Source organism: Schistocerca gregaria, chromosome 5 (assembly GCF_023897955.1).
Source record: "Schistocerca gregaria isolate iqSchGreg1 chromosome 5, iqSchGreg1.2, whole genome shotgun sequence".
Classification (NCBI taxonomy): Eukaryota; Metazoa; Arthropoda; class Insecta; order Orthoptera; family Acrididae; genus Schistocerca; species Schistocerca gregaria.
Genome location: NC_064924.1, coordinates 96,816,494 through 96,835,887, shown reverse-complemented (window position 1 = coordinate 96,835,887; position 19,394 = coordinate 96,816,494). Strand labels below are relative to the sequence as shown.

The 19,394-nt window shown below is 43.8% G+C and overlaps 1 protein-coding gene across 1 annotated transcript in view; it reads left to right on the top strand.

Annotated features, from left to right (window-relative positions):
* The window catches only part of LOC126273243 (venom dipeptidyl peptidase 4-like), a 327,710-nt gene extending 309,459 nt beyond the window's left edge, over nucleotides 1–18,251 (top strand). The window contains exon 17 of the mRNA XM_049976788.1: nucleotides 16,621–18,251. Coding sequence (XP_049832745.1) covers nucleotides 16,621–16,752 — 132 coding nt within the window. The 3' untranslated portion in view covers nucleotides 16,753–18,251. The remainder of the gene's footprint in view (nucleotides 1–16,620) is intronic.
* Nucleotides 18,252–19,394: the final 1,143 nt, after the last annotated feature.

Sequence of the window (19,394 nt, the reverse complement as noted above, 5' to 3'; positions counted from 1 at the left end):
TAGTAAAGTCGGAAATAGGAAGCTGAAATGATAACGCTTCGGAGTAGGAAGCTGAAATAATAACTAAAACCCAAAGATGTTATTAACTTTCTTGTCTTCGGTAACGCAGTAACAAATGAAGGGTGATCGACTCTGCGAATGTCAACATTAATTGTTTGTTGTTGTTGTGGTCTTCAGTCCTGAGACTGGTTTCATGCAGCTCTCCATGCTACTCTATCCTGTGCAAGCTTCTTCATCTCCCAGTAGTTACTGCCACCTACGTCCTTCTGAATCTGCTTAGTGTACTCATCTCTTGGTCTCCCTCTACGATTTTTACCCTCCACGCTGCCCTCCAATGCTAAATTTGTGATCCCTTGATGCCTCAAAACATGTCCTACCAACCGGTCCCTTCTTTTTGTCAAGTTGTGCCACACACTCCTCCCCAATTCTATTCAATACCTCCTCATTAGTTATGTGATCTACCCATCTAATCTTCAGCATTCTTCTGTAGCACCACATTTCGAAAGCTTCTATTCTCTTCTTGTCCAAACTAGTTATCGTCCATGTTTCACTTCCATACAAGGCTACAATCCATACAAATACTTTCAGAAACGACTTCCTGACACTGAAATCTGTACTCGATGTTAACAAATTTCTCTTCTTCAGATACGCTTTCCTTGCCAATGCAAGTCTACATTTTATATCCTCGCTACTTCGACCATCATCAGTTATTTTGCTCCCTAAATAGCAAAACTCCTTTACTACTTTAAGTGTCTCATTTCCTAATCTAATTCCCTCAGCATCACCCGATTTAATTTGACTGCATTCCATTATCCTCGTTTTGCTTTCGTTGATGTTCATCTTATATCCTCATTTCAAGACACTGTCCATTCCGTTTAACTACTCTTCCAAGTCCTTTGCTGTCTCTGACAGAATTACAATGTCATCGTCGAACCTCAAAGTTTTTATTTCTTCTCCATGAATTTTAATACCTACTCCGAATTGTTCTTTTGTTTCCTTTACTGCTTGTTCAATATACAGATTGAATAACATCGGGGAGAGGCTACAACCCTGTCTCACTCCCTTCCCAACCACTGCTTCCCTTTCATGCCCCTCAACTCTTATAACTGCCATCTGGTTTCTGTACAAATTGTAAATAGCTTTACGCTCCCTGTATTTTACTCCTGCCAACTTCAGAATTTGAAAGAGAGTATTCCAGTTAACATTGTCAAAAGCTTTCTCTAACTCTACAAATGCTAGAAACGTAGGTTTGCCAGTTCTTAATCTTTCTTCTAAGATAAGTCGTAAGGTTAGTATTGCCTCACGTGTTCCAACATTTCTACGGAATCCAAACTGATCTTCCCCGAGGTCCGCTTCTACCAGTTTTTCCATTCGTCTGTAAAGAATTCGCGTTAGTATTTTGCAGCTGTGACTTATTGAACTGAAAGTTCGGTAATTTTCGCATCTGTCAACACCTGCTTTCTTTGGGATTGGAATTATTATATTCTTCCTGAATTCTGAGGGTATTTCGCAGTCTCATACATCTTACTCACCAAATGGTAGAGTTTTGTCATGATTGGCTCTCCCAAGGCCGTCAGTAGCTCTAATAGAATGTTGTCTACTCTCGGGGCCTTGTTTCGACTCAGGTCTTTCAGTGCCCGGTCAAACTCATTACGCAGCAGTATCTTATCTCCCATTTCGTCTTCATTTACATCCTCTTCCATTTCCATAATATTGTCCTCAAGTACTTCGCCCGTGTATAGACCCTCTATATACTCCTTCCACCTTTCTGCTTTCCCTTCTTTGCTTAGAACTGGGTTTCCATCTGAGCTCTTGACATCCATACAAGTGGTTCTCTTCTCTCCAAAGGTGTCTTTAATTTTCCTGTAGGCAGTATCTATCATACCCCTAGTGAGATAAGCCTCTACATCCTTACATTTGTCCTCTAGCCATCCCTGCTTAGCCATTTGCACTTCCTGTCGATCTCATTTTTGATACGTTTGTATTCCTTTTTGCCAGCTTCGTTTACTCCGTTTTTATATTTTCTCCTTTCATCAATAAAATTCATTATTTCTTCTGTTACTTAAGGATTTCTATTAGCCCTCGTCTTTTTACCTACTTGATCGTCTGCTGCCTTCACTACTTCATCCCTCAAAGCTACCCATTCTTCTTCTACTGTATTTCTTTCCCCCATTCCTGTCAGTTGTTCCCTTATGCTCTCCCTGAAACACTCTACAACTTCTGGTTCTTTCAGTCTATCCAGGCCCCATCTCCTTAATTTAGCACCTTTTTGTAGTTTCTTCAGTTTTAATCTACAGTTCATAACCAATAGATTGTGGTCAGAGTCCACATCTGCCCCTGGAAATGTCTTACAATTTGAAACTTGATTCCTAAATCTCTGTCTTACCATTATGTAATCTATCTGATACCTTTTAGTATCTCCAGGATTCTTCCATGTATATAACCTTTATTTATGATTCTTGAACCAAGTATTAGCTATGATTAAGTTATGCTCTGTGCAAAATTCTACCAGACGGCTTCCTCTTTCATTTATTCTCCCTAATCCATATTCACCTACTATGTTTCCTTCTCTCCCTTTTCCTACTGACGAATTCCAGTCACCCATGACTATTAAATTTTCGTCTCCCTTCACTACCTGAATAATTTCTTTTATCTTATCATACATTTCATCAATTTCTTCATCACCTGCAGAGCTAGTTGGCATATAAACTTGTACTACTGTAGTAGGTGTGGGTTTCGTATCTATCTTGGCCACAATAATGCGTTCACTATGCTGTTTGTAGTAGCTTACCCGCATTCCAACTTTCCTATTCATTATTAAACCTACTCCTGCATTACCCCTATTTGATTTTGTGTTTATAACCCTGTAGTCACCTGACCAGAAGTCTTATTCCTCCTGCCACCGAACTTCACTAATTCCCACTATATCTAACTTTAACCTATCCATTTCCCTTTTTAAATTTTCTAGCCTACCTGCCCGTGATCTGACATTCCACGCTCCGATCCGTAGAACGCCAGTTTTCTTTCTCCTGATAACGACGTCCTCTTGAGTAGTCCCCGCCCGGAGATCCGAATGGGGGACTATTTTACCTCCGGAATATTTTACCCAAGAGGACGCCATCATCATTTAATCATACAGTAAAGCTGCATGCCCTCGGGAAAAATTACGGCTGTAGTTTCCCCTTGCTTTCAGCCGTTCGCAGTACCAGCACAGCAAGGCCGTTTTCGTTAGTGTTACAAGGCCAGATCAGTCAATCATCCAGACTGTTGCGCCTGCAACTACTGAAAAGGCTGCTGCCCCTCTTTTACTTACCTAATTATTATTATACTTTACCTAATTATTATTATGAAAACCTGAAATTTAGTCGCTGTTAAAGTGAAGGTGTTTGTGGCTGCTCCATCTGATGTGTAATTATAACGAAAGGTCGGGCATATACAGTAGATAACAACATCAATATCTTACATCAGAGAAGTCGACGACAGCAGATCGACGGAGAGCGGCTACAACTGGCGCCCACAGTTTGCACTCTGCTCCACACTGTTGTCTCTATTCAGGTACACTTGTAAAGTGGTCAACAGAGGCAGGTGGCTGGCACTGATGGTGCTCCTAAACAGGGGGTCTTAGAAGGACCGTTTGCTGCTTTATTAACGCGTGTGTAAATGTCGCACCCCTCTCAGATCTCGCCACAGTAGGGCGCGAAACAGGAGGGCTGAAAAGAATATAAACACCCTTTGCTGCTTCCTGTGTTATTCAGATTTCGTCGAATGGTTCTTCTCTGTACACCAGTACAAAAATTTCAGTCGCATCGCATGCGAAATGGGTGCAATAACGTACAATAGGGTTGCTGGCTTGAATCGTCCGAGGGGTGCAGCAGTGTCAAAGGCTGTCGAGAACGTCTTCCTTTTGCTCGTCGTACTGTGAAATGTTTTCGACAGCAAAATGCATGGGAAGCAATGATCTAGGGAAAGGGGTGGTTTCATTGACGCCGTTTGAGTTTGGAAGGGCATTAGACTTGAGTAGTTTGGTCAGAATTTTTAATTCTTTTCTTCAGCTTCACGATTATGGTTTTATTTGTTTGAGTTATTTTATGCTGATCATTTACGCTACATGCGTTTTCCATTTCGTCTTGCTATTTGTGTTTTTATCATTTATGGCGAATATGAAATTTCCTCTCACATTACAACTAAACTCGAAGCTGGAACTTCCCTTTCGCCATCAAGTGCTCTATTTACTATGCTAGCCAGCACGAGTCAAGGCCGCACCCTCACAGCTTTACTTCTGTCAGTGCCGTATCTACTACCTTCTAAACTTCAAGGAATTTCGCATTACACCGGTTTGTTAGTATGTCCGAACACTAGACAGTTGTAACATATACTAACCGATTACTCGTAGAGGGCCACTTCACACTGTGTCCCATGGGAATAGTTGTACTGAGGAATTTGTTGCCCATCAAAGGTTAGGATACTTTTATCTCAGTAATTTCAGACGTAATATTGACGCGGAATACTGCTTTTAGAAATCTTCGCCGCCGATAATTTTTATTTGATATATTACTTCTGTTAAAAGTTCCTCTACCGAAACATCAGTGACCATTCCGCGAATGACAGTGTCTATGAACTAAATGTTGGCTTTGTTTTCTCTGGTGCAGCCCATTTGACAATACGTTGTCCCTGTACTGGTATCCCTCTTTCCTATCCGTTTGATGTTGAACGTCCGACGGCGTAACTCGGCTACCTGTTGGTGCAACAGTTTTTCTACAGCCATGAGGTGCTTATTGCTGCTATTCGTCTCTCTTCCTTCTAACTGGACAAAGCGCTGTGCGCTACTCGTCATCCTGGCCTCGCAGGTACTCGAATTCAGATTTTGTGTACTATTATCTACTGCACTGTTCATTTTGTGTCCTACTTCCGCTTTCGTGTTGTCTACTTTAGAAGAAGGCCTTTTCGCCGAAAACTTGCTTCTTTAGCCGTCATTTTGTTGTGTCTGTCTGCGACACAGTATCTTTATTATATGGTGAGTAGCGATCTATGCTTTTCATAATATTGTCATTATTGCATCCTGTGTTTTCCACTGTTTGATATCATTGGGGCTTTTATTTCTCGTGGTGGCTTCAACACTCTGGGAACCATACATCATCTCGACATCTACTGCGTCGCCATGCAGCGTACCTGCAGTAGCGGAAAAAGAATAGAAGCACCAAGAGGGAGTTGTGCGACATAAACGAAAGTTGGTAGGTGTGTTTCTACATCTGAAAGGTGACGTTCATTAAAATTTCGCGCCAGTTGCATAAGAGTGGCGCTAGTAGCGCCATTATGAGGACACAAATTAGGTTTGTTTTAAATACACGCTGCAACGGTGGTTATCGTTCGTTACCTTTGAGGTTAGACATGGTGAGTTGATGTTAGTCAAGAATGCCTTTAAGGAGGCAAACACGCGATTGTCGTCACCTCATTGAGTTTGAACGAGGTTGTGAAACATGGCTACGAGAAGGTGTATGTTCCTTCTGCGATATTGCGGAAAGACTCGGCAGAAATATAGCCACCGTACATTATTGCTGCCAGCGGTGGTCACGGAAATAAACTACTGGCCATTAAAATTACTACACAACGAAGATGACGTACTACAGACGCGAAATTTAACCAACAGGAAGAAGATGCTGTGATGTGCAAATGATTAGCTTTTCAGAACATTCACACAAGGTTGGCGCCGGTGGCGACACCTACAACGTGCTCACATCAGGAAAGTTTCCAACCGATTTCTCATACACAAACAGCAGTTGACCGGCGTAGCCTCGTGAAACGTTGTTGTGAAGCCTCGTATAAGGAGGAGAAATGCGTACCACCACGTTTCCGACTTTGATAAAGGTCGGATTGTAGCCTGTCCCGATTGCGGTTTATCGTATCGCGACATTGCTGCTCGAGTTGGTCGAGATCCAACGACTGTTAGCAGATTATGGAATCGGTGGGTTCAGGAGGGTAATACGGAACGCCGTGCTGAATCCCAACGGCCTCGTATCACTAGTAGTCGAGATGACAGGCATCTTATCCGCATGGCTGTAATGGATCGGGCAGCCACGTCTCGATCCCTGAGTCAACAGATAGGGACGGTTGCAAGACAAGAACCATCTGCACGAACAGTTCGACGACGTATGCAGCAGCATCGACTATCAGCTCGGAGACCGTGGCTGCGGTTACCCTTGACGCTGCATCACAGACAGGAGCGCCTGCGATGGTGTACTCAACGACGAACCTTGGTGCACCAATGGCAAAACGTCATTTTTTCAGATGAATCGAGGTTCTGTTTACAGCATCATGATGGTCGCATCAGTGTTTGGCAACATCGCGGTGAACGCACATTGGAAGCGTGTATTCGTCATCGCCATTCTGGCGTATCACCCGGTGTGATGGTATTGGGTGCCATTGCTTACACGTGTCAGTCTACTGTTGTTCGCATTGACGGCACTTTGAACAGAGGACATTTCAGATGTGTTACAACCCGTGGCTCTACCCTTCATTCGATCCCTGCGAAACTCTACATTTCAGCATATTATTGCACGACCGCATGTTGCAGGTCCTGTAGAGGCATTTCTGGATAGAGAAGATGTTTGACTGCTGTCCTGGCCAGCACGTTCTTCAGATCTCTCATCAACTGAAAACGTCTGGTGAACGGTGGCCGAGCAACTGGCCCGTAACAATACGCCAGTCACTACTCTTGATGAACTATTGTATCTTGTTGAAGCTGCATGAGCAGCTGTACCTGTACACGCCATCCAAGCTCTGTTTGCCTCCCAGGCGTATCAAGGCCGTTATCACGGCCAGAGGTGGTTGTTCTAGGTACTGATTTCTCAGGATCTTTCCACCCAAATTGCGTGAAAATGAAATCATATGTCAGTTCTAGTATATTTGTCCAATGAATGCCCGTTTGTCATCTTCATTTCTTCTTGGTGTAGCAATTTTAATGGCCAGTAGTCTACAACAGCAACAAGGATGAGGCTCTCTGAACTAAAGCACGAATGATAGCGGCAGAGCAGAGACTATGTGGCTTCTGTGTACCGACATGTACGAAGGTCGTTCAATAAGTAATGCCCATATTATTTTAATGGCCAGTAGTGTATATGGTCGAAAGGAGGCCTGGCTCCGGACGGCTAAGTGGCACTACAGAGGGGAAGACCATCGTGTTCGGCATACGGATCTGTCACATCGTACTGTATCTACAGTATCAATCAGAGCTGCAGTTGGTACCATAGTGACACAAAGAAGTGCTACAAATTGGTTACTTCAAGGACAGCTCCGAGCCAGGCATCCTGTGGTTTGCATTGCACTTAACCCAAACCACCGCCGTCTGTAACTTCAGTGTAGGACAGGTTAGAGGCCTGTTGTGTTTACTGATGAAAGCTGGTTTGTGCCTCAGTGTCAGTGAGGTCGTGTGTCGGTTAGAAGGAAGGTTGCTGAGGGCCTGAACGCTGGGCGCACTGGGCCTAAACCTGAGTTGTGGTTCTGTGTGCGATATTATTTGACAGCGCATCCTGGCTGCAGATTTGTATATCAGAGTGGTGATCTGACCTGTTGTGCTGTCATTCATGAATAGCATCCAAGGAGGTGTTTTCCATCACGATAATGCTCGCCCACATGCCGCTGTTGTAACCCAAAATGCTCTATAGAATGTCAACGTGTTGCCTTGGTCTGCAGAAAAGAAAATCCGTGGCCGCCAGGCACAGGGTTTGTGGGTCCTGCCCACTCGTCGCTTATAGGGAGCCTAAAGGTTGGTGCGTTCTCAGATAGCTATTCAACAACTCAAGCAAATCACATTAATAATTTTTGTTACAAATAAGAAGATTGTCGACATTTAACTTTGAATTTACAATGGTGTCATAAGCGATGGGCGACATGCAAACAAAGTCCTTTGCTGTATACAGGGTCCATATAAGCAATTGATATCTGCTATCGTAGCGCCCTCCTAGGAATGATGGTGAGGTCCCATACTCCGAGGAGCGTATGGAACGAGAGACCCGCACCGCCGTACTAGGCAAGGTCCTAGCGGAGGTGGTTTGCCGTTGCCTTCCTCCGACCGTAATGGGGATGAATAATGATGATGAACATGACACAACGAAACCCAGTCATCTCAAGGCAGGGAAAAATCCCTAAGCCCGCCGGGAATCGAACCGGGGACCCTGTGCGCGCTATGCGAGAACGCTACCGCAAGACCACGAACTGCTCTCCTTGTACTGTCCGAATATTGTCCCGCCGAGGCTGGCAGGCGTGGCGTTTATATTGTCTTCGGCTATAGGACGCTCCAGTCGTGGTGCAATCCTTGTTAGCGGGCTATTGGCTGACGTTGTCTCACCGCCTTCTTTGCTCTCGCAATCTTCGTGCCTGAGCTTGTCGATATGCCGGAACAGGGTTTTTTCTTTTAACTCGTCACCAATGTTGAATCCTGCCTAGTTGTCAGAGATGGCGTGTCTAGGAAACCTGCTTCTCGGATCGCTAGACAACAATTCGAGCAAATCGTGTTAATGAGTTTTGTTACGAAATGTACGTGGCAATACTTTGTGCTCAACAGATGTGTTGCAAGCAAAGGGCATCGGACAAAATAAAGAATATTCTTCAGTATACACAATGCCTAACTCGGTGGTCTTGAAGTGCCTAATCTTGATGGTGCTGCAGAAGTGGGTCGCGGCCAGTCGGCACGGCGCTTATGCCCTCTTCGCATCTTCTTCGCAGCCCTCTCTGCTCCCTCGTTTCCGACTTTCTTCTTTAAGTCCACAGCACTATTTTCATGAAAGATGGGGTGACAACACCAAATGTCGCTTACCAGGTGAAAGATTCGCTTCTACAAAGCTTCGGTTACAACCTCATCATCTTTGGGCAACTTCAACATGTGTGGCCCTCCAGATCTCCCAACCTAAATCCATGTGACTGCTGATTGTGGGGACGTGTCATAGATTTTGCCTATCAGAGATGTAATCCGACTCTTCCCGATCTGAAGGACAGCATACGTCGTACAGGGCCTGCCAGAAATTCTGCATGCGTGCGGTGCTCGTGCACATGTGCAACTTCCATGTCCCAGCGTGCACGCCGCAGCCGTCAGCGTTCATGTAGTGCATGTTTCTACGCACAGATGTCGCTGTATGCACTTGCTGGGATACTCTGTACTGGCGCATTCTAGTACTCTTTCCACAGCTTGCAAGCCGACCATGGGAAGGTATTCCACGTATTAAACATTTAAAATACTGCCACAGTCTACTCATTGAGACGTCTACTTTTATGTTAACAGTTTAACCCACTAAGACAAGTAATACAGTTAACGCCCATGGGTTTTTATTAAGGCAGCTTGACTAACGGCACGTAAATACGCGTAAAGTTTTTGATCTAGTATGTAAGGAAGAGAGCACTTAGCGACTTCCAACGAACCTTATTCATGATTTCAAATAACATTAAACTAATGCAAGGTTTCCTATAACTAATTCTTGGTGCCCTCAGTTACACCCACATAATTTCTGTCTCACTGAGCTCTGAACAGAATGATAACAGCAGATCTCACGATGATCAACTGTTATTTCAATAACATTATTGCTATATCTTTCGTCAGTTCCGTCTGAAATCTGCATAATAACCGACAATTAGATGAATGTTATGTTTTATCGACTTCAGCTGAGCGTAGCCCTTCATACATCAAAAAAACCCTAAATATGTAAGTATACATTGGAACAATTGGTTTAATGACCGATTTTCTTGATAATAATGTAACTTGGAGCAGAATGAGGCACTAATACACAGTTAGTAAAAAATAATTTTTAATTATGAAAGGAATAAATGCAAACCTGTTTATCACTGGCCATGAGAGATGATATAGTTAATATCGGGCACAAAAGTACGGCCCATTGACAAACGCAAGCAGTTGCGAAGATTCTCATCACTTATGCTTGATCGAAACCTTGATTTATTCATTTTCATCAGCGAGAAAAATCGCAAACATATGTCGACCCGAACATGGACATAACTCTCGCGGCTTCTCGGTGCAGTCGTGGAAATTCTTGTTGTGAAAAATTTTCGTAGAATTCTTTTGTACTTCGCACTGCAAAGAATTTATCCTTCAGTCTTGTATTCCACTGTAGGTCGATCACTTCCATCTGTAGATCATTCGAAGCATCTTCAACTGACGACAAGAACGGTCAAGCGAGGAGGCGAATGACAGGAGACAAACTCGTAACATGTGCAAATCGTGCTCGAAATTGTTCCTTAATTTTTACAATTATTGACACGTATTCTTGAAATCCAGCACTTCCGTGGACCAGTCCAAGAGTCGGGAAATGTGCAGTGTTTTCTGTCAATAGCTGGCTCTCCCAAAGCGCAAGCTTCCTTTCAAAGGCATTTACTTTTTCCAACATGTCAGAAATTAAATTATTTTCACCTTGCAAACTGACGTTCAAGCTGTTCCTGTGAGAAGTAATGTCCACGAGAAATGCAAGGTCTGATATCCATCAAGGGTCTTCCAACATAGGTTCACTTTTTCCCTTGTCATGTAAGAATGTTACTATGACCAAACGTAAATAAAAAAATATTTTCAGCATTTTACCTCGACTGAGCCAGCGTACTTCCGTATAGTAAGGTATGTCGCCGTACTCCGCTCCTAATTCCTCCAAGAACAGCCGAAACTGGCGATGCGTAAGCCCACGTGTCTTCAGATAGTTTACAGTACGCACAACAATTTGCATGACGTTTGCTAACGTTACTGATTTTCCACAAAGCGCCTCTCGATGCAGAGTGCAGAGAATTCCATACAACGTCTCGTCTGTGCGCCATAGCTTTTTGCGCATCCGTGCTATGAGTCCTCTCTGACGGCCTTGCATTGATGGTGCACCATCTGTGGTCACTGAGACTAACAGATTCCAGTCCATACCGACACCGTCAATCGCTTGCTCGACAGCTTGGAGTAAGTCCGCACCTGTAGTAGGCCCTTTCAAAGGTGCTAAGTCCAAAACGTCCTCTGTTACACAAAGTGCGTTATCGACACCTCGTATGTATATCACAACCTGGGCTTTATCTGTAAGATCTGTTGCTTTATCGAGCGCAACAGAGAAAGCAACAAAGTCAACACAGTCTTTAGCCTTATTTATTAGCTGCCTGTGCACATCGCCGGTCATAGCACTGATACGTCTTGTCACTGTTTGTTTGGATAGACTGATTTCTTGAAACCTGCTAACGTTCGTGGGACACACAAGTTCTGCAGCATCAATCAGACACCCTTTCACAAACTCCCCTTCGGAAAAGGGTTTCCCAGATTGTGCAATTCTTAATGCGATTTTAAAACTTGCTCGCAGAGAAGATTTAGTGTGGTTGTCATTCTGGAAAATTGAAAACAGTACATTGTACAGCGTACATTAAAACAGACGTAAATGTAACACAAGAATATAAGAGTTCAAGAAGTATCAGTTACTTTGACGTACAGTAAAATCGAGTTGATGTGTCTCATCCATTTTCTGAAGGACATTTAATTTTGTTTGCCGTTTTCACTGTTGAGTACACTACAATCGTCTTTGTTATATGTATTGTAATGCCTTTCAATTGAAAACATACGCTAGACGCCTATTGGTCGGCGGCACAGCAAACACTGTGAGTTTTCACCAACGGCTACAAAAAAAGAACAGTTCCCAGTCAATTTTTAAACGACTGAGAACATAGATCTCCCGTCGTTTGCTTTTTCACAGTACTTGCCATTTCTCAATACTTCTCAGTTGAGGTTACGGTCACCAGGGATAAACGAGACTGGGTATGTTGCGCTCATGCTTGTACAACATAAACAGGGAAGTGGAGCCACCGCCATTCATTTAGGACACAAGTCTAATAACAGATGTCGCTGATGCGCACATGTGCAGCACTTCCGCCTGTCTGCACACTGTGCAGCGTTTGGCCGGCCCTGACATACGACGACGTATGGCTTTGATTACACCAGATATACTGCGAGCAACTGTCGACCACGCCTTGTCAGGGATGGAGCACTTTGCGAAGTCAGGAGGCCATACTGAAACATTTTGTAACTTGCAGCAATATACTAATAAATGTGTCAGAACCGCCATTATGTGTTTGACCGTTAGTCCCCTTTTCTTGCACCCACATAACATTCTGACTGCTTACAGCATCACATTTTCACCTGGCAGGAGAAACTGACACTATTATTTTATTCAGCTTACTCCATGAACACAGAGATTAATGAACATACCTACACGGAAGCGCCAAAGAAAGTGATATAGGCATACGTATTCAAATACAGAGATCTGTAAACAGGCAGAATGCTGCGCTGCGTTTGGCAACGTATGTGTAAGACAAGTGTCTGGCACAGTTAGATCAATTACTGCTGCTACAATGGCAGGTTATCAAGATTTAAGTGAGTTTGAACGTGATCTTATAGTCGGCGTACGAGCGATGGGACACAGCATCTCCGAGGTAGCGATGAAGTGGGGATTTTCCGATACGACAATTTCACGTCTGTACCGTGAGTGTCAGGAATCCAGTAAAACATCAAACCTCTGACATCGTTACGGCCGGGAATAAGACCCTGCAATAACAGGACTAACGACGTCTGAAGAGAATCGTTCAACGAGACAGAAGTGCAAACATTCTGCAAATTGCTGCAGATTTCAAGTGCTGGGCCATCAACAGGTGTCAGTGTGCGAACGATTCAACGAAACATCATCGATATGGGCTTCCGGGGCCGAAGGTCCACTTGTGCACCCTTGATGACTGCACCGATTCGAGGCTTTGCCCCTCGCCTGGGCCTGTCAACACAGACATTCGGCTGTTGATGACTGGAAACATGTCGGCTGGTCGGACGAGTCTCGTTTCAGATTGTATCGAGCAGATGGACTTGCACGGGTATGGAGACAACCTCACGAATCCATGATGTCAGCAGGGGACTGTTCAAGCTGGTGGAGCCTCTGTAATGGTGTGGAGCGTGTGCAGTTGGAGTGATAGGGGACCCCTGGCTCTGAGCACTATGAGACTTAACATCTGTGGTCATCAGTCCCCTAGAACTTAGAACTACTTAAACCTAACTAACCTAAGGACAGCACACACACCCATGCCCGAGGCAGGATTCGAACCTGCCACCATAGCGGTCACGCGGTTCCAGACTGAAGCGCCTAGAACCGTACGGCCACACCGGCCGGCTAAGCAGCAGATCCCGTGTTCGAGTCCCAGTCGGGGCAGACGATTTCAACTGTCCCCGTTGATGCAATCAACGCCTATCGACACTTTATGGTCTTGATTTAATTATCATTCCCTTCACTTTTGTCCTAACATTTTACCTTATAAATTTCACACTTAATTCATTCTGTTTCGTTTCCGAATTCGTGGTCTGCTGCTGCTATTCGTAAGAAAGTAAAACTGACTAAACTCGGGCGTAACACACTCACAAAAAGAAACTTGCTAATAACACACGTTACCCGCAGCCAGCGAGCAAGGAAACTAAAGTAACGGGATGTACAAGGGTCGTACAATAAGTAAGGCCTACATTTATTTAAAAAAAGCCATTAATGTACATAGACAAACGTCCTTCACATTTGATGTTTGGTCTGTGGGCTGGTGAATTTCGAACCGTTCTGGCAAAGCCGTAGTAGAGCGACGAAATGGTGTCTACATACGATCCACGTTACAAGCATCGTGCTGTTACTGAATTCTTGTGTGCACAAAAAGAAAATGTCGTGGACATCCACAAGCGTTTGTATGCAGTGTATGGCGTTGCTGCAGTTGATACGAATACAGCTGGCCGATGGGTAAAGAAAGTTTCAGCCCCAGGAAATGCACAAAAGAGCCCCATGATACGCCACGCTCGGGACGTCCTGTCTCAGCCACTGCTCCAGACATGCTGAATCGTGCAGATGCCATTATTCGTGCCAAGTGGCGCATCACAACTCGACCATTAGCTCTACAGTTGTCGGTCGGCATTGGATGTGCGTCTGCAATAATCGTAACTCTTTTATATACAAAGAGGTGCTTACAATGGTTTCCAGGAATGCTCACAGTGGACCACAAGATTTAAAGAAATGCCATTTCATCTGCATTGTTGGAGCGTTTTGAGACCGATTGGGGGGGGGGGGGCGATTTCAGTCACGGATCATTATGGGGGACGAAAGCTGGGTGCACTACTTTGCGGCCGGCCGGTGTGGCCGAGCGATTCTAGGCGCTTCAGTCTGGAATTCTGCCTCGGGCATGGATGTGTGTGATGTCCTTAGGTTAGCTATGTTTAAGTAGTTCTAAGTTCTAGGGGACTGATGACCTCAGATGTTAAGTCCCATAGCGCTCAGAGCCATTTGAACCACTTTGAACCACCTTGCGCTACAAACAAAAACGCAGTCCATGGAGTGGCATTATCCTCACTCACCGCAAATGAAGAAATTCAAGATAGCCCTCTCTGCTGGAAAAGTCATTTTGACAGTCTTCTGGGATTGTGATGGCATCATTCTCGTGAATGTGATGCCAAGAGGATCAACCTTCAATTCAGAGGCATACATGAAGACTCTGAATAAACTCAAGAACCGTTTCCGAAGTGTTCGATCGGACAAGAATCTTTCAGAAATCTTGCTCCAACACGATAATGCACGCCCACACAAAAGTCTGAGAACCCGTGAATGCATCGCCAAATTCACTGCCTCATCCACCCTACAGTCCAGATCTGGCACCCTCGGACTTCCATCCCTTTGGGCTGCTTAAAGATTCTCTAAAGGGAACACACTTTTAAGATGGCGATAGTGTCAATCATGCAGTGAAAACATGGGTACGCCTACTGCAAGAGCTTTTATCAGCAGGGAATACATGCTCTTCCACAACGTCGGCATATGGCCATGGAATGTGATGTAGATTACATAGAAAAACAGGACATGGACAAGACATGTTGATGTATATTGTCACCAAATTCTGACATTTAACAGTAAATATGTTCTGAGAAAAAGAATTTGGGCATTACTTATTGAGCGAGCCTTGTATTTTGTGCAAGGGGCATATTTCGCGCACATTTTTCTCTTAATCATTCGTGAAACTCTCTAGGTGGTGATACTTGTGTTACCATAGTCTAGTGCGCTCTGGAGAGACATTTGCGGTGGATGGTATAGACAATGGCAGAAAAAAAATTGTCTAGAATACTATCTGTTCTAAACGTCGATCAAGGACGTGTAAAGCATAACGGAGATATACAGAGACAGGGATTCGATAACGATGTTTCAGAAACTCTATTCACTCCCCTATGATGTTAGCAGTGGAACATGAAATTTGTACGTGGGTAGGTAGTACCCTCTTCTGCTGAGCTTTTGGGAAGCCCATAAGCGCTGTACCCGAGGAAACCACGCCCCCTAACCTCTGATTCATAGAGCTGAGCGGTATTTCAAGGCGAGGCCTTAAGACTAGCTACTACCTGTTCGAAAAACATCACGTGACATTACGTATCAACAGTTCCAAAAACGTTGACCTGCATATGAATCCATGTGGGAAATACGGGAAATGCGTTCTGATAATTTAAATTCTGTATTACGTTTTTGAGGAATTTATTCTGGTATAAATTTGTGGCGGTTCCACCTCGGAGCCTATGATTACTAGCCGCGCCTTGTCTGAACTAAACTACCCACTCCAAATACTACGAGTTCATCGCCACATTGGGCCGTTGTTACATTCGACTCCTTGCGTCACTCGAAAAGTGGAAAAATCGCGACTCACCAGATCACACTACACGTCTCAGACAGTCACCTACTGTCCAGTTTCTGTGTTGTTCGGCCAACTGAGAACGTGCAGCTTTATGTGCTACTTTGAAGAATGGCCTGTGAGGTACCAGACTCCAAACTTCCATTGCACCCAGTTTCCTTCCGAATTATCATTCACAAATTGGTTGAGACGTATCTGCATTCACTGAAAGCTGCAAATCCTGTCTGGTTTGAAACCTACTGTCTTTGACAAGGCTTTGACACACGTCTCCAGTCGCTGTCCTTTAGGATCTTTTCACGATCACTGTTCTTACTCCGTGTTGGATGGCTGTGAGTGGTCCACCTTTCTTTGTATACGTGCTGGACACTCCGTGTTGATACACCAACAAGTCTGACAATTTGATTTAGTGTGGCCACGTACACATCCAACTACGACAGCTCCTGTGTGAGACTTCTTTATGTCGACCCCATCTTACCGCGTTGATTCGACGCAACCGTCCCGTGCGTCGCTTCATTTCTCTGCCATGACCTGTATGTCAGCGATGGAGGGTTATGCAACCGTCTGTCAGCAGTTCTATACCGTATGCACTATACCAAAGCGACCAGTGTGATTTTTTTAAGATGGGAGGGGGGGACTAACATTTTGTACGGTGAGCTTATGTTTATGCATAAAACACTTACATTTCTCAAATTTTAGTAAAAACTTCTAAAATTCCACAAGAAATCATGCCACCACCATAAAATGATCTCATGTTTGATGTGAAACTATGTATGTAAAATAAATAATTCATTAAAATTGTAACGGCTGAACTGTTTTCTGGGTGTTATATTTCTAATGCAGATTTCTCGACCGATTATGGTTCAAATAATGTTTATTGCTTCTTGTTAGACTGTGGTTACTATCTGCTGCCTGTCTTCGTTCTGTTCACAGAGCTACCCGGACGAAGAGCATGAGCTGAGCAGCGTAAATGGTCACGTGTACCGTACCATCGACGAGTTCTTCCTGAGGTGCTTCGACCGAACTCCTCTTCTGGTCGACATTATCAGCGAACTCATCTCCTAGAGATTTTTATGCTCCAGTCTTAACCACTGCTGTAAATTGTCGCAAATATTTCTCCATAGCTGCTGGTTTTACAGAAACTACCGTTGCAGTTTAGTTAAATCAGTAAGACTTTACACACTGTCGATGTTAATGTCTCCTTCTCTTTGGACATCAGCTGTATCCTACCTTGCTGTGTTATATGGCGTTCAGACCTTTAAATGGTCCTGCTTATACCATGCACATTGTTAACGATTATTTTATATCAGACAGTTCAGTTTTCCATTTGAGCAAAATGGAAAATGTAAATCACAGTGCCTAACGACAGCAAAGGGTGATTTACGGTTACATAAATTTCACCTGTCAGGCGAGAGGATATCTAGGTTTAGAGCTCTGAAGATGTGGAGGGTAGACAAATTAGTTTCGTGGAAGAGGAAAGGGTTGGAGAAGCGAAACACAGTTTTTTACAAAATTAACCTAATTTGTTCCAAAAAAGTTTATTAAAGCCAGACATGCAAGTGGCGCCAGTTTAGAATTCGCACCAGCCACCTACTATGTGCTTAGCTGAAACAGTATATGAAGGGTGATTTAGCTGTCCCCACTGCTATCGTTTTATACAAATGTTATATTTTGCCTTTACATTCCGTAGCTCGCTACCCATAAACTATTAGTCTTACTGAAAAAAAATTAACACCACCTTTTTGTAGGAAATTAAATGTAGTTAAATTCTGTACTGGGATACGTTGTCGCTGAGGCAACGGTTTTCGAGATATTCAAGGAAAACGTGCAAAAGGGATCCCCTACCAGTCAGGATTTCTAGTACGTTGTTTCTGGCACTTCCTCCTATCGCTGTACAGAAATTTCCAACTGTACGAACTATCTTCGACATTCGACCCTTTATGGTCAATATTGGTTGGGCTATTACTCCACCAGCATAGGAAGCTACTTTGTTATCATCGCTGGTTTAAACAGCCCCGTCATTGTAATAAACGAGAAAAGGAGTTACGCAAAAACTATTAACGTTGACAATTGGATCCGAACCTAACCCTTACATACACAGTAGTTTCGGAGTCATGAGACCTGACACCGATGTATTTGTTTATTTCATGCTGTTATAATCCACTAAATTATTATGTAAAATTTGCACAAACGTCAGTTTTACAATTTATAAGTGCTCGACTAAGCCGGTGGCGTAATAAGGCCAGTCTGTGAAGACCAAAAAAGGTCTAAAAAGGTAAATAATTCGTGCAGTCCTTACTACCCATTACGTGCTTTGATTTTCTTCAAAGGCGACCACTAACTATCAAATAACACAATACTTGGCTCATTCTTGACATCAGGCGAATTAAGTGCGGTATAAACCACGCCACTTGCGTCTAAACACACACATCTGGATATCTCCAGGATGTCACTGCCAATAACAAACAGCGAACTGAAATTTCTCTAGCAATACCAAAATACATTACAACTTGTATTTAGTATCAAATATTTACTAGTGTTAATAAACTGTTTTTTCTACTATTTTTGTTGGGTTGTTTTCTCTATCTGCAGTGGCTCCTAGAGTGCAGTCGACGTCACCACAAATATTGTTATTGCCTAGTAATTGTTTTTTCTATCATGAACTTTATGTATACAACAACACCTAACCATTGCGAATTGTGCATCACCATGAAGAAAGAAGATCACGAATATTATGTTAATCCTTTTTGTGAGTATTCTTTTCTATGTAAAAGTGATGTCACCCAATTTCATTCTGACTTTATGTGCTCCCAAAGCACTTGCTGTATGCGTCTTTGACGAAACTAGCGCCATTGAAAGTTCCCATGGTTACACAATATACCGTTTCCGAGAAGCTTGTTTGAGCTCTGTGTTCGTTAAGCTTCACATCTTCTCAAAAAACACATGATATCACATCAGTGCACTAAGAACAGAGACTAAATTAGGAATTTGTGGGATGTGTGAAGAGAAAATAGGAAAAACAGTTACGAGCTGCATAAGAAATTACTTTGAAACTGAATGAGAGAAGGATATTAAACAACAAGAATAATGAAGTGAGGACACATATACACTCAAGAGCCAAAGAAACTGGTACACCTGGCTAATATCCTGTAGGGCCCCGCGAGTTCGCATAAGTGCCGCAACACGACATGGCATGGACTCAACTAATGTCTGAAGTAGTGCTGGAGGAAACTGACATCATGATTAATGCAGAGTTTTCCATATATCCGTAAGGGTAGGAGAGGGTGGAGATTTCCTCTGGACAGCACATTGCAAGGCATACCAGATATGCTCAATAATGTGCGTATCTGGGGAGTCTGGTGGTCAGCGGAAGTGTTTAAACTCAGAAGAGTGTTCCTGGAGCCACTCTGTAGCGGTTCTGGTGTGGGGTGCCGCATTGTCCTGCTGGAACTGCCCAAGTCCGTCGGAATGCACAATGGACATGAATGGATGCAGGCAATCGGACAGAATACTTATGTATGTGTCACCTGTCAGAGTCGTATCTAGAAGTATCAAGGGTCCCATACCACTGCAGCTGCACACACCCCACACCATTACAGAGCCTCCACCAGCTTGAACGGTTCCCTGCTGACATGTAGGGGCCATGGCTTCATGCAGTTGTCTCAGTTCCCGTACACGTCCGTCCGCTTGATACAATTTGAAACGAG